Source organism: Canis lupus, chromosome 20, assembly GCF_003254725.2.
Source record: "Canis lupus dingo isolate Sandy chromosome 20, ASM325472v2, whole genome shotgun sequence".
Classification (NCBI taxonomy): Eukaryota; Metazoa; Chordata; class Mammalia; order Carnivora; family Canidae; genus Canis; species Canis lupus.
The window spans coordinates 36,696,017-36,711,149 of record NC_064262.1 but is presented as its reverse complement, the minus strand read 5'-3'; the positions used below and the strand labels follow the sequence as shown (position 1 = coordinate 36,711,149).

The window sequence follows — 15,133 nt, the reverse complement described above, 5'->3', positions numbered from 1 at the left end:
GAAAAAAAAAAAAACCAAAAACCAAAAACTAAAAACAGAAGAAGAGACAAGGACAAGGAGCCTGTTTTAACCCTTCCAGTCCCCTGCCCCTCTGAGGAAGGCCCCTGGAAAGCCTTATGCTTGGTCCCCAGTCTCTCTCCCCAGGTGGCCCGAACAATTGATGCCCAGCAGGCTTTCTTTGGCCAAGGAGCACCTTCCCATAAACTCGTCTTATCCTCTTCAGTCACGCTGAGATTTTTGCTTTATTTTTTGCTTTAAAGACACTGTGCTCAAACGTTCTAAAACGCTGTGGGAACATGCAGATCGGAACAAAAGCAAATAAATCGAATCTTGTGAAGTAAAGCAGAAGCCCTTCTCCCAACAGCCAGCTCAACGCTAAATGAGAACTATCAGTCATCCAGCAGATACAGCGTTTTCCCTTCTAGACAGGAGCTGCCGTTCGCAGAAGCCCCCACCCCAAAGAGCGCTCTCCTGCTCTCCTCGGCGGCGGCCAGCAGCTCCTTGCAGCAACACTCCCTGTCGGCAGGACCTTGGCCTTCACTTCCTCGTACCTGCCGGCAGATACACGTGGGGGGAGGGGGTGGGTGCGGAGACACGAGGAGGAGGGGAAAGTGCCCCCGTCACCCCCTGAGTCCTTGAGCCCACAGTGGCGGCGCCGGGGCCGACGCGGGTTGGAGGTGGGGACGCTCTGGACACGCGGTTAGGTCTCAAGGTGCCGTTACCTGGGGGCAGTGGCTGGTCTCGAGGGCGCAGAGCTCCCCCATCCCCCGCCGCCACGGGGAGCCAGAGGGGAGCGGGGAGCGGGGGGCGGGGAGCGGAGGGGGCGGGGAGCCGCGGCCGCCCGCAGGCACCTGCGCCCCCGGGGGGCGGGGCCTCCTCCAGGTGTGCGGAGGACGCGCTCGCCGGAGCCCGGGCCCGCGCGGGAGCCGGAGCGCGGCGTCCCCGCCCCCCCGCCCCGGGCCCCCGCCCCGCGGAAATGCAGGGGAGGAGCGGTTAATCCGCAGCCGGGTCCGCGGCTCCGCAGGCCCCGCCCGCCCCCGCCGGGGAGCCGGGAGGCGCACGCCGCGGCGCGCACGGGGTTAAGCGGCGGCCGCGGCCGGAGCGCGCTCAGCCCCCGGGCGCCCGCGGGTCCTGCGAGCCGGCGGGGCGGCGGCACCCCGAGCCCCAGGCGGCGGCCACCGGGCGCGCGGGCCGAGCGGGGACAGCGCGGGCCGGGCCCGGCCCCTGGGGCGCGGCGGGGCGCGGCGGGGCGCGGCGGCGCGGCCCGTGGGAGGCTCGGCGGGCGGGGGAGGAGGGGACGGCGGCGGGCGCGCAGCGTCGGTAGGGCGAAGCCGGCGTGCGGCGCGGCGCGGCGGGCGCGGAGCGAGCGAGCGAGCGAGCGCCTCCGTCCCCGGATGTGAGCGCGGGGCGCCCGCGGTCCCGAGCCAGCGGCGGCGCGGGCGGCGGCGGCGGCGGCGGGCACCGGGCACCGGGCACCGGGCGGGCGGGCGGGCATGGGGGGCGCTCCGAGCGGCCCCGGCGGCCGGGCCGGCATCTCCGCGGCGTCCCTCCGCTAGAAGGGGGGGCGGGGGGACACACCAAGCCAATTCTCCTTTGCAGCAAAAAAAAAAAAAAAAAAAAAAAAAAAAAAAATAATATTAATAATAATAACAATAAAAATTTACATGTATATATTATTAAGATAATATATACATCTGATCTTATTTTTTTAAAAAAAAGTTTATTTTGCTCCATTTTTGGAAAAGAGGGAGCGTGGGTGGCGAGCGGTTTTTACAAATTATTCTTATTTTCTGCTATCCGTCCCCGTCCCTCCCCACCCCCTGCCGAAGCGACCATAAGGGCAGGGACCGCGGCTCCTACCTATTGGTAAACCCCCTTGCCCGTTCCTCCCCCCCACCCGCCCCAACGCCCAGCACCGTGCCCTGCACACAGTAGGCGCTCAATAAATGTTCGTGGATGATGATGATGATGATGATGAAAAACATGCACCACCAACGGCAGCAGCAAGCGGACCACGCGAACGGTGAGCAGCAGAGCCTGGGCACCCGCTGCCAAATCTCATCCTTGTCATGGTCCTCCTCTTCCTTCCCACCCCCTCCCGTCTCTGATGCACTGGGTGGGTTGAGAGGGTTGGAGAGGATGCTTCTAGCTCGGTGCCATCTACATAGGAAGGGGAGATGCGTGACAGCCACTCCGTTCTCCCCTTCAGGCCTTGAATGTCAGAGTTAATTCTGCATTTGTGGGGTGGGGGCGGCCGTGGAGTCCTTGGAGTACCGTGCGCCGGAGGGGCGGCGGGCCGAGGTGATTCGGGTTCAGTGTCCTCGGGCTCAACTTTCCCCCAACGCTCCCGAGCGAGGGAAGGGGGATGGTTGTGAATCCCCAGCCCGAGCCCCCTTTCCAGCCTCTGCTCGCCTTCCTCTCCTTCCCCGCCCCCTGGTCTCCAGTGGCATCCGGAAAATTCTAGGATTGCCCGGTTTCCCTCTCCGCGACGGTGGGTGAAGCACACCCCGCCCCTGGAAGAGGGAGGCCGGGTCTGGGGATCGCGGCCGGGGGGTCGGGTGGAGCGTGTTCCCGCTCCCAGCGCCGCTGTGCTCACGTCGGTAACCTAGCAATGCCTGGGGAGTCGCTGCCGCTCCGGGGCTCCTCTCCCCAGCCGGGCCTGGGCACCACGTGCAGCCACCACGCCGGCCGGGCTGGCTGGGTCGACGGCGGCCGTAGCAGCTTCTGGTCAGCCCTCCTACCTCCTCCTTGGAGGCCGGGGACGCACCTCCACTCCCCGCACCACCCCCCCCCCCAACCTCAGTGGACTCACAGCATTCCCAAGGGTGAGCCTAAGGGAAGGCTCTGCGGGATTCCTCCCCAGCGGGGGACTGCTGCTGGCTGCGCTGCTGGCCCCCTGCTCCGGGTGCTGGGCAGGCCGACCTGTGTTGGCTTGGACTCTCTCTCTCCTTCTTTACTTAGCAAGAATTGGTTTTGTAAACGCCCATCCCTCTGCCTTTGCCACCACTCTCACTTTGACTTGTGTCTCAGTGAGGAGGTTGTGACTCAAGGTAGGCAAGTGCCTGGGACACCTGCCCGGGTGGTGGTGGTGGTGGCCTGACCCAAAGTCAGAAGGGGGCTTTGCACACGGAGGCCCCCTTGGGGCTCTGCCCTGGTACCTAGATGCCAGCCTACCGTTGGATGATTCCTGCCTGGGCCTTGAGGGACCTGTCTCTCCTAGGTGTAGGGGTGCAGGCTGCCTGCCTTGACTGTTTCTCTGGATGCTGGCTTGGCTGCTGCGGCTGCAATTTAAAATGCAAAAAAGCCCTAAAGATGTTTTCTGTTTTCGGAAGCCTGTGGAGGAAATGAGTCCCAAGCATCATGAATTTTCATTTGCAGGAAGTGTCAGTGCATAATCTAGATATTTGTTATGGGGCTTTTGGTATTGCCCTGGTGCCTAGTGCAGGATTTTTTTTTTCTATGCCGAAAAAAATGCATTTGTGGCTGTACAAAGATATTGGAGTGGCACCCTGAAAATGAGTAAGACTATTGAGTTATTGGCACTGCCATTTTTGGGGGGTGGTGGTGAGGAGGGTAGTTATTTTGGAGAAAAGCTATTGTGTGTATCTATTAACTCATAAGAGATACATGTATTTTAAAAGTCAGGAAAGGTGGAATAAATGTGGATGACCTCAGTTTGAAGAAAGACACTTAGCAGAGTCCTTGTGAAGACAGGGTTATAGAGAGGCACTCACCCCTGTGCAGCAGTGGTCCTATGCCACTGATATTCAGGGCACAGCACGTGGAGTTCTTTGGCTGCTCTGGTTGACCACATTTTCTGCTTCTGAAAACTAGGACATGAGGTACAAAATGGAAACATGGGAAGCATACCCCCCTGTTATTGATGGGAGACAACTTTTGCTTTTTTCTGACACTGGTTTCTCATTATTCGTTTTTAAATTTTTCTTTTTCCTCCCCTCTTCCCAGAGGCAAACTATGCAAGAGGCACCAGACTCCCTCTTTCTGGTGAAGGACCAACTTCTCAGCCGAATAGCTCCAAGCAAACCGTCCTGTCTTGGCAAGCTGCAATCGATGCTGCTAGACAGGCCAAGGCTGCCCAAACTATGAGCACCTCTGCACCCCCACCTGTGGGATCTCTCTCCCAAAGAAAACGTCAGCAATACGCCAAGAGCAAAAAACAGGGTAACTCGTCCAACAGCCGACCTGCCCGCGCCCTCTTCTGTTTGTCACTCAATAACCCCATCCGAAGAGCCTGCATTAGTATAGTGGAATGGAAGTATCCTTTTTTTGGGGGGAAGTCTTTCTTGTTTCTCTTTTACCATCTGTTCTTTAAAAGGATCTGCTTTCTGAAATGGCACTTACAAAGTCGTAGCAGTCTGGAATGTGAGCAACAGAAAAGCTGTATGTAAAGGGTTGCATTGTATATACCTTCCTATCTCCTCAGGGTGCCAAGGGGTTGCTCTATGGTTATATTTAGCTGTGTGTGTGTGTGTGTGTGTGTGTGTGTGTGTAGTGATGGAGGTGGGGGATATAGCCTGAAACTTCAAAGTGGTAATTAAAGAGGAAACTGACCTTTGGTCACCATGAGATGGGGAGTTTAAACCCACCATTGCTTTTGGAGCAGTGATATGCATTGAAGCTATTGCAAATAAGGTACGCTGATTTAAAACAAAAAGACTGTACAAGACTCTGCTAGAAATGAATACATTTTTGACCTTTAGTGGCATCTTCTCATTCTGATGTTTAGAATTTGTTTCCGAAACTCCAACTACTGCTAAGGTTGCTTCTAGCTTTGACATTTGCCGATTCTGATTGTTCAGGTAGCTACAAATATGAACACTTGCTTCATAGGGAGGGAGCAATTTGCTCTTCAATGCTATGACTTCCTGGAATTTCCTTTTGACATGTTCCAAAAAAGCATTTGAAACGTGAGCGTGAGGGAGCGTGTGGAGGGAGAGGCTTGTGTGCGCCTCTTCTTCCTGAGCCCTTGTGAGTTAGAGAGCAGTCTGTCAGTGGGGGAATTTGCAGTTGCTGCCTTTATAAAACATTCTGTCTGTGTCCTTGGACTGGAGTTGCATTTCTGGGTGTCTCCTTTGTATTTTTAAAACTGAACTCCAAATGCCCCAGGATGGTTGTGACGTCCCGGATCTTGGAAAACTAGGGTGCTTGGCCTGCCCACCCCCTTCCCCAATTCTAGAGGCCAAGTCTCCAATTACTGCCACCCTCCAGAAGAGGTTGACTGAGGCCTCCTTTCTGAGCAAATGGCTTTCTAATTAGTCAGATGATTCATTGGTCTGGGTAAAACAAAGCATTTCCTTTTCCCAGAAGTGTATTTGGGACCAACAGGAGCCTTGGAGTAGCTCCTAACCATAGGAAGCAGTGTGAGTGTAGGGCTTCCCCCACAGCGCCCAGGGTGAAAGGGCTAAGAAGGAGGGATATTGACCACCACCTGGAAGGTGAGGCCAAAACTCCCTTATAACCCCAAGGACCCAGCTAGGCAGTTCTTTGCATGCCTTCTGTTGTAGCTGGCTCTTTTCTGAGGTTACGGACACGAATTAAAATGAGGTAACTTTGTCCAGAAAGGTTTTGGAGAGGGCAGCCAAATGCAAGGATAAGGTTTGAGGGGTTTTCATGTGCTTTTCCTTTTGAGAACAGATGCCTCTTCTCTAGGGGGAGTTATGGTGTCTCTCACATAGCTGAGGTTGCGTGGATATATTTTCTCTGTAAGTTTTTTTCCAGTCTGAGAATGAACACTACCATCAGCCTGGAGGCAGCTAGGTGCATAGGATGTGCCTCAGTGGCATCGCTCTGGTCAGAAGCATGGTTGCACTCAGCCAGAAAGATCGCCTCCTCCTGAGGTTGGCTTGACGTGACTCTGAGTGAGCAGAGACCTCTCCGGGGTCATTGACTTCTTGTGGAGTGAGGTGGGAGGCCTGGTGCTGTTTCTCATCGTGCACAGTAATTTGTATATAGCAATGTATGTGCACGGATTGAATTCCTGGATCTTGTTGCCGACTTTTCCAGCATGGCCAGACACGTATGTATAGGAACGAGGGGATGTGGCTGCCAATCCAGGGAGAAGCCTGCCTACAAATGGGACAGTCTGTAGAGCAGATCTTTTTTTTTTTTTTTTTTAGATTTTATTTATTTATTCGTGAGACACACAGAGAGAGGGAGAGGCAGAGACACAGGCAGAGGGAGAAGCAGGCTCCATGCGGGGAGCCCGACGTGGGACTTGATCCCCGTCTCTAGGATCACACCCCAGGCTGAAGGCGGCGCTAAACCCTGAGCCACCGGGGCTGCGCTGTAGAGCAGATCTTTAAACAACATGTGATCTGTTTGTCTTTCCCAGTGACAGTTCCCTTCTAGTTCAGGGAGCATGTTAGAGAAATCCTCCGAAAGCCAGCTGTGCAGGCCCAGTCAGCCCTGGGAGAGTGAGAGCCTCATTGGTTTGTACGCCCAGATGAGGTAGAGTGTCCTGCATCTTGGGAGAATGAGGAGGGTTCACCTTATCAGAAGGAATTTTTAGGAGCAGATCCATCTATTTCTCTGTCTCTCTGTTCCGCTTGGCTTGTGAAAATCTTGTGGCAGTGAGATAGTATCCACCAACACCTGGCAACTGAGACCGGACCAGCACAAAGGAAAAACAAAATTGTGTTTGGTTTTCCTGAATAGCATTGGTATTTTTCAGATTTGCTGGCCTGTCATTTAGTATTGGGAACTACAAAAGGAAGAATGGTGGTATGGGGGATGGGAGAGACCACAGGTGTGTTTCTATGTAGAATAATCCTGGGGCAGTTGGCTTTTAAAATTTCAGTAGGAACTGCAAAAAAGGAAAAGTGAAGAGGATCCTGAAGTCTTCTGCAGGAGAACTGTCTTAAGGTTAGATCTTTGGATAAGAGATTTTATAATACGAGATGAGTTAAAAAATAAATATGAATGAAAGCTAATTGGCTTTAAAAATAAACCCCTCAAAATTAGTAAGAGAAGAATGTCATTCATGTCTTTATTGTGGTGAGTGTCAAAGCTCTTTAAGGGGCTGTTTCTTCATGAGATTCAGGATATCCCCAGTGAGTAAGATGCCTTTGTTTCCTTTAGCATTTTTGGATTTCCGGGAATGATATCAGGATGAATGGAGAAGGGTCTGTTCACCTCCTCAAAGCTTTAGTACTTGGAGATATTTAGTTAAACCAGTGGTTTTGCCTTTTTTGGGTGAGGTTATGGGAGAAACACGGTTATAAAATTAAGCTCCCCGCCCCCCGCCCCCCAAGTTGCAGATTATGTTGGTGCTCAGAAACCTTGCATTCGGAAAGCCTGAAAGCCAGAAGAAGAAAAACAGTCATTCTAGAAGCCAAATTTTGCATTGCCAGTTTTGACAATGTCTCTTAATAACACTGAATGTTGAAGCAAGTATCTGTTGCAAGCTGGCTTCAAAGTGATTTCTTCCAGACAGACCCCCGAGATTTAGAATTGTTCAATTGTACTTTCAAAGTGTCTGGTGCTGATTTCTTATGGCTTTTTATTTAATTTGTTTATAAATTGAATGCAGTAACAGCTCATTAGAAACCGAGCTCCAGTCCAGCTGTAATCCGAAACAGTGATAGGCATTGATTAGTAAAGGAAGCAGAAGGGGAGCTGGAGCCTGGCTTGCTTGTTACAGTGTCTGAGGTACTGGAACGTGCCACGAGACATGCACAGGTAGCATGCAGAAAGTTCTGGTGCCTTGGCCTGCCCGGGGCCAGACAGGAGACTGACCCAGCCAGGAATAGCCCCCGAGAAAATGGCTTTAACACATGGAGGCAAGGGTTTGTGGAAGAGACTTGTCCCATGAGGGCTCCTGTTTCTGTCGACAACAGCCAGGAACCTAGTGTTCTAAGGCCTTTGTCACTTTTAAAACTTTAAGAAGCAGAGACGCGATTCGTGGGGTGCCCTAGTTGGATGTATGTTTAGGTTTCAATATAACCTGCATAGCAGAGAAAGAGCGTTATGTGATCCTTGCAAGGGAAGGAAGGACATGGAAAAGTCATTCGCTAGGAGGACCTGCCAGATGACCACGGACGATTATATTTGCTGGAGACCTAGTGGTCACAACAGCCGGCCGAGAAAGGACGCGTGGGCCTAATTCTCATTTCCAAAGTGATTCAAGAGTGGTGTGATCGAGAGTGTGATGAGAGAAATGGTTTATGTTTACATAAGACATATATGCCTTAACAAAATTTTTCAGACCATTTGACATATTTATATTATTGGCTATTTTTGCCAATTGTGTGGCCTTAGCTATTTACATCCCATTCCCTGAAGATGATTCTAATTCAACAAATCATAACTTGGTAAGTATCCTTAGAGTTCCCGCCTGTCCTGACGTGTGGTTATCATTTGCCTCTCTACTTAAACTGGCAGCTGGCTTTCTGCGTGGTTGAAGTTTACAGCTATGCATGTGATGTTTCCTGGAGCTTTGCAACAGTGGGTTTGTTTGTGGTTTTTTTTTTTTTTTTTTTCTCTCTCTCTGACCTGTATTCTCAAATTTATACTGAATGAAAGTGTTTAAAGTCATGAATCTTGCATAAATAGATGTGGCACTTTTTTATGGAAGAGGTTTGTAGCAGATTTTAAAATAACTTTTCTCTTCACGTAGGCTTTTGCTGTCTACCATTCTTTTCCTGATAATATTAGCTGCTTTTTTTTTTTTTTTTTTTTAAATCTGGTGTTTATTTAGGAGTGGTGGCTATTTTGTTTGGTCAATTTTTCTGGTAAGTAGAAAATTATCATAGATTTTGTATGTGAACTATTCATTTCTAGAAAATCAGAATATAACTGAATAGATCGACATGGAACATAATTTGGAGAATACAGTGTAGTATTCCACTAGGAATATCCTATGAAGATATATTTTATCCCAAGATAAAATGATTCTAGGGTTAAATAAATTGGGATACTTCCACATACTTTATTGCTCCCTTAAAGATTTATAGTGCACATTAGCTCAGTAAGAGCTCCGGGAAGGTCTGTAGTTAAAAAACCAGTTTCATTTTGTTTAACTCAGCTAGTCACTAAAAGTAATTGGTCATGGATTCTTCAAACAGTTTTTTGGCAGAACACATCACGGAACCAGTGTTTTATGGGACTTTCTTTGGGAAAGGTTGATATAGTTTAAAAAAAAAAGAAAGAAAAAAAGAAAGAAAGAAAGCCCTAAAGAGCACCAGAGTTGGGACTAGGAGCTAGTCCCACTGAGCTGATAACTAGCTGTGTTTTGGGGGGCATTTCCCAAATCCTTCCCGCATTGCCATTCACCTATTTGTCAAAGGGTCTGGATGAGAAGGTCACTGGGATTGTGTTTACCTCTGACATTCTGTAAAATCTTTTCTTGATGATTCAGAAGGCATGTCAGGATTTTTTCTGGAGCTGCAGCATCCTCCTTAGGGGAGCCTGTGCAGAAAGGCAGGTGGAGCAGGGGGCCAGTGCTGGGTAATGGGGAGCTTTCTCTCTTTGTTTGCTTTCTCCTCTTTTAGCTAGATTCAGTTGTTTCTGGTTTCTCATATTGAAGCTGTATTTTAGTAGGGTGGCTATTTGCAACTAAGTGAGTGGTATAAAGGCAGAACTAGTGTGTGTGTGTGTGGGGGGGGGGGGGCTTTCCTGGGTTCTGAAGTTACTAACATGATACTCTTGTGATTTTAGCCTTAACGGTTTATATACAGGATTTCATGCTACCCTTAAAATGTTGTGGCCTATGTCAGATATATAAGATATATATAATGTCTGTTCTTATTTGGGCTTTTATAGTCTGATTTCTAGAGAATGTAAAAATCTTTTGGATATTGCTACTGAAAATACAACTCAACGGGAGTTGGATACACATATACTGTTAGTGTGCTAATGGTACAGTATACTAGAGGTGATTTGTGTGCTTTGGGATATTTTAAACAGTTTCTGATTTGGTCCTAGACATGTTGACATTGGATGATCACTTTAAAGGAAGAGCAGAAGTGGTGAAAAGCCCCCATCAATGGGGATGGATCATCAGAGTCTAGGCCACAGATGGTGTCAGCCTTGTTACCAAATTTAACCACATGGATGGTGACCCAGTTTGTTGCTTTTTGTAGCTCAAGAGAACATGATTAAACAAACTTAGAAAATAAATACCTTTCAGAAAGGCAGATTAATTCAGATCAATGGAATAATTAATGTAGCTGTGTGTATAAGCCAATTAATATTCTGATTTTTTCCCAGGGAAATTCAGGGCGCTCATATCTGCCATCAGACCATTTGGATTTCTCAGCTGATGAGTAAGGGAGTAAAATATAGGAAATGGATAAATCTCTCTTCTTTCTTGCAATCCCTCCCAGCGGATGCTTTCTTGACAATTCTTAAACAGTGGTATTTTAAGGCATGGGGGAGGGAGGCAGTGTATTAGTTTGGCAGGCCTTTCTAAAAACCAACATATATGCCTTTGACCTCTTACCGTTATGAAACTCCAGCATTTGAGTTTCTGTCTTGTTTCACTTGGATGGTCACATGGCCAGATGAGTTTATTCTCTGCTTGACTCTTTAAATATTTCCTTTACCACTGTGGGAAGGGAAGATCTTAGTGGATTTTCCCCTGACTCTTAGCGAGGTCCCATGCCATGTCAGTGCTCCCGCCAGGGAGCCAGGTTTTTTTTTTTTTTTTTTTTTTAATACATTTGACCCAATTTGTACCAAAGTGATTGCTCTATTTTTGGGATCAGTTTAGACGCAGCTGAACGAAGTTTATTTTTTATCTGTAGTAAATACCTTTCCGTTAACGTGAATGGCAAATCAAAGGGCAGAGACTGATACGGGTTGCAGAGCTGCACATGTCAGGGAGCTGGTGGTTTTCTTTGCTTTGTCGCTCTGTGGGAGATGTGTACGCTGAACCCTTAGAGCCAGCCTTGTGCCAAGCAGTTTCTGCCTGTTACAGGTCATTTGTGGTAACACGATTACTTCTATTGGGTAAGAAAGGTGGCCATCCCCATCGGGCCAATGTGTGTTTGGTCTGAGTTGTGTGTAACTGAGCCAGCTTTGGGAATCTGGAGACAACCTTGGGGGGGAGCAAGCTTTCCCAGGGTTAGGGTTTTTTTTTTTTTTTTTTTTTTTAAGTATAAACAATCTCAAGTTTCTATGCAGTTTCATTTGTGGACTTGTAGGGACTAGTGGAGGTTGAAGCCATGGAAACCGTACAATTGAGTTCCCACAGTGAGACCCTTCTTGGCGCAGTCTGTAGTGCTAGCTCCTCAGTTCCACTTATTGAAAGTGTGTATCATTATTTAATTTCTTCTAAGCCTGGGGTGGGGAGCAGGGGGTGAGGGAGCTCTGCTTTCTGGAGTGCCAGAGCAGGGCTGCTTACAATACTCATCTTCACTGTACTGAAGAACACTTTATTTTGCCTCCCAGCCTTCAGTTTCTCATGCACAGACTGACTTGGTGAAGTTGTCTCTGCCACCTGTTCCTGATACAACCCAGCCCCAAGCTGAGCCCTGCTCTCTGTACTGCGAAGTCACCTCAAATTAGAACTGTCCCAAATCGGGGTGCTCATCTGCCAATTCAGACCTCCCCTGATGTCTACGAATGACACCAGCCACAGAGGGCTTTTTGAACCCCTCCTTCAGGGCCTCCTCCCACCCCTCCCCCATTTGCTCACCCATAGCTCTTCTGTTACATGCTTGCCTACCTCCTGGCCCTCTCCCCACCCCTCCCCCATTTGCTCACCCATAAACTCTTCTGTTACATGCTTGCCTACCTTCTGGCCCTTTCTCCATCTGCTGTGCCTCTTCTTCAGACCCGGGAGGTGTTCAGGAATCATCTCAAACTACGTCTCTTCCGCGAGGGCTTTTCTGACCCTCACCCAAAGTAACACTCCTATCTGAACCTCTCTTGTGGATCTTCCTGCATAAAATGCCCTATGTTTTCGTTCTTCATATGCACATCCTATCTCTTATCTTTTTTTTTTCATCCTATCTCTATCTTATTAAGCATCTTCAGAATACAATTCTTAGTCAATCATTTTGGAATCCCCAACGGTGTGGTATGAAGTAGCTGTTCAGTAAACATGTGTTGTTGATGTGACCGCGAGGAGAAGCACTTCCCGCATTCTTTCCTCTGAGCTATGTTCAGGATTACCTCGGGTGGCAGGTCTCTCTGTGGACTCCTTGGAGGTCCTTAGCTGTGAGTGGGTGGAAAGTTGTAAGTGCTTATTCCTGAAGAGCTTGGGGTCTTGTGACTCTGCTTCTCAAGCACCTCTGGCTTAAGGTGCTCTGGGAGCTGGGTTTCAGAGCTGAGCCATCGCTATAGCACATTTTGTGCTCAGAGTAGGCGAGTGGTGGGAGCCTCTCTGAGCAGCCGTGCTAGCCGTGGACCCTTGGCAGTGGGACCATTGTAAGATGCCTTACAATGGCCAGGAATGTTGTGGGACAGTGTACTTTGATTACATTCTCTCTTCCACGGCTGAGATCCCAATGCACAACGTTTCCTGGGCTTAAAAAGCAAGCTCATTGGATCTGTGTGGCCATATAGTTTAGCATCTCATGGTTTTTGCAGATAGTGGGAATTACTGAAACACAGTTTTATAACTTGGTTCATTGGGCTTAGCCTGTAAGGTGGGTTTTATTTCTGTACCTGCTCCACCCTGTGTCTTTGCTTCATTATCTTTCTGTTTGAACTGTGTGCCCTTATTTCTGCGCGACCAGGTTCTCTCTCTTCTAGGATAGCTCATGTGCTGCCTTCTCAGCTCAGCCTCCTCTGAGCCTCATCCACTCCTGCCTCCCACCCCACCTGCCTGTGTTTAAATACTTGCTTTCCCTCTGCCTTCCTATGGACATGGTAAACTCTCCTCTTTACAGAGATTAGCCCCTTTCTGCCTCATTTTATACCCGCAATGGGGAGTGGTTTGGTGTGTGGTGGCTCTGCCCATGTGCTCTGGGGTCTGCCGGCCTGCTTCTTTGGCTCACTCAGCTAGTAAGTGATATGTGTTCCTAGAGACAGAGGCTGGCATCTGATTCGTCTCTGTAGTGTTGAGAACTTAACCCTGTGCTTGGCCCATAGTAGGCACCAGGAAATGCATGTGAAATGAGGGAATAAATACATGAATGGCTGTACAAGGGCTTCGTGGTGATGTCCTTATGGATCAGTAGTTAATTTTCAACAATTGGCTAATGATTAATGTTTGCCTGAGAGGCTGACTTTCATTGTCCAATATTAATGAGAATCCCAGGAAACACCTGTCAGAGTTTGCCCTTAATTTCAGGATTGTGTCTTTCTTGCCAAATTTAACTCTTTATATCTGAAGCAGGAGAGGAGAAATACAAGTACTTGTTGATGCTTTTCAAATCCCTAGGCCGTAAGCTGGCTTCTGTGCTCAGTGTTGTATGTACACCGTTTGTGAGTGAGCATGAGCATCACAGTTCATGGAAGGACGGCGGGTCGGGGTGGGAAACAGCAAGATGACCAGAGTAGATAGACTTGTATAGTAAGGCTTTACCCAGCGCTGGTTTCCTAATCTTAAAATGTAAACCAGTTTATGTGCTGCACAAATAATCACTTGTCTTTTCTAGTCTTACCTCATATTGACAAAGAACAAGTTATCCGGCTCCATCTTTTACTGAATGGACTTTGATCGAGTATTGACAGTTTTTCAGAGACCAAGTCCAGCTCTTAAAAAGAATTTGGATCTGGTACTATTTAAATTCCTTAAGAATTTTTAAAGGGTCCTCAGTCTTTTGGTTAGTTTGTTATAAAAGCAAATATCATTGTTTTATAATCATACCTTGAACACTGAACTTCCTTGCTCAAACCCTTTACAAATGAGCTTGTGTTAGAGTTCAGATATTTGGATATATTGGTGTATTACCTAATGCTTATTGGATTATGGGTTGTAGAAACACAACTCAAATTGGCTTAGTTGAAAAAAAAGTGTAAGTGTGTGTGTGTTAACTTAGCTAACTGAAAAGTCCAAGAGGTAGAAATCCTATCAGAGACAGCTGGAAAAGGGGCTTAAAAGAGGGTATCTGGATGCCACCGTGTACCCCAGCCCTCGAGTGTCTGTGGCAGAGTCCAGCTGGCCTGCAGTTGGGTTTGCCTCATACACCATCTGAAGTGTGCATCCCCCCTTAGCCCATCTGCATGAGGGCTTATGGGGAGATGCATTCCTTCCTTAACCTTAACCTCAGTTCAGTATTTTAAAAAATGATTATGCAAAAAAAAAAAAAAAAAAAAGAAAAAAAAAAAGAGACCCCTATGGCAGATTTATGGGTAGTTTCTTTTTTTTTTTTTAATATTTTATTTATTTATTCATGATAGTCACAGAGAGAGAGAGAGAGAGGCAGAGACACAGGCAGAGGGAGAAGCAGGCTCCATGCACCGGGAGCCCGACGTGGGATTCGATCCCGGGTCTCCAGGATCGCGCCCTGGGCCAAAGGCCAAACCGCCAAACCGCTGCGCCACCCCAGGGATCCCTAGTTTCTTTTGACCGGATTGATCACAGTTTAATTTTTAACTGTCTGCAAAATGTGAGGAGTTCCAGATTCAGAGGGGACAACTTGCCCAGCACTAGAGATACTTATGTCTCGTTAAATACTGGTAGTAGTGGTGGTGGGGATCCAGAACAGACCCCCAACAGCTCCTCCCCTAAGAAAGTCCCTAAAAGAAATTCTAGAGGCTCTGGAACTGTAGTGGTTGAGCTATAGGGAAGGGCCTCACAAGGTGTTACTGTTGCTCAGATGTGGTGGCAAGGGAAGGGATGTTGATGGGTGTCTTTGTCCTGGTGGTGGGGCGGGGATCAGGGTGGGAGACTGGCAGGTCATCCAGGAATACATGTTAGCCTTCCTGCTTTTGCCTCCTACCGTGCTCAGACTCTGGGGGTTCTCTGCCAGTGACAGCACAGGATATGTCCCCCAAGTCCCGTTTTGCCCATGGGATCAAAGGAAGAAAGGTGGCAGAAGGTGTCTTCCTTTCTTCATTCAAGTGGGATTGGAGTTCTTGCAGCTGGGGTGCTTGTGGACAGTAAGGCTGTGTGGCTGCGTAGGCAAAGCTGGCCATGCCTGGTGGTGGGGAGGAGGACACAGTGAGCAAAGCTCAAGATGAGACTGAAGGAGGAACTGCCTGAGGTGACTAGTCCTGTGTG

At 48.6% G+C, this 15,133-nt stretch overlaps 1 protein-coding gene and 1 long non-coding RNA gene across 19 annotated transcripts in view; one reads left to right on the top strand and one right to left on the bottom strand.

Moving 5' to 3' along the window:
- Positions 1-223: 223 nt before the first annotated feature.
- Positions 224-1,005, bottom strand: LOC112665918 (uncharacterized). Its single transcript, XR_003140602.2, has 2 exons — positions 723-1,005; positions 224-551 (listed from the first exon to the last, which is right to left on the bottom strand). It is a non-coding gene; the product is annotated as an uncharacterized LOC112665918 (long non-coding RNA).
- Positions 1,006-1,621: 616 nt separating this feature from the next.
- CACNA1D (calcium voltage-gated channel subunit alpha1 D) overlaps positions 1,622-15,133 on the top strand; it is a 302,856-nt gene continuing 289,344 nt past the window's right edge. For 8 of the 18 annotated variants that reach the window (XM_025456197.3, XM_025456196.3, XM_025456182.3 and 5 more), the window contains exons 1-3: positions 1,625-2,023; positions 3,967-4,276; positions 8,225-8,330. In XM_025456197.3, coding sequence (XP_025311982.3) covers positions 1,957-2,023; positions 3,967-4,276; positions 8,225-8,330 — 483 coding nt within the window. In that variant the 5' untranslated portion in view covers positions 1,625-1,956. Of the gene's footprint in view, positions 2,024-3,966; positions 4,277-8,224; positions 8,331-15,133 lie in introns of all 18 variants that reach the window. The other 10 variants (XM_025456181.3, XM_025456178.3, XM_025456183.3 and 7 more) reach the window with 4 other exon arrangements.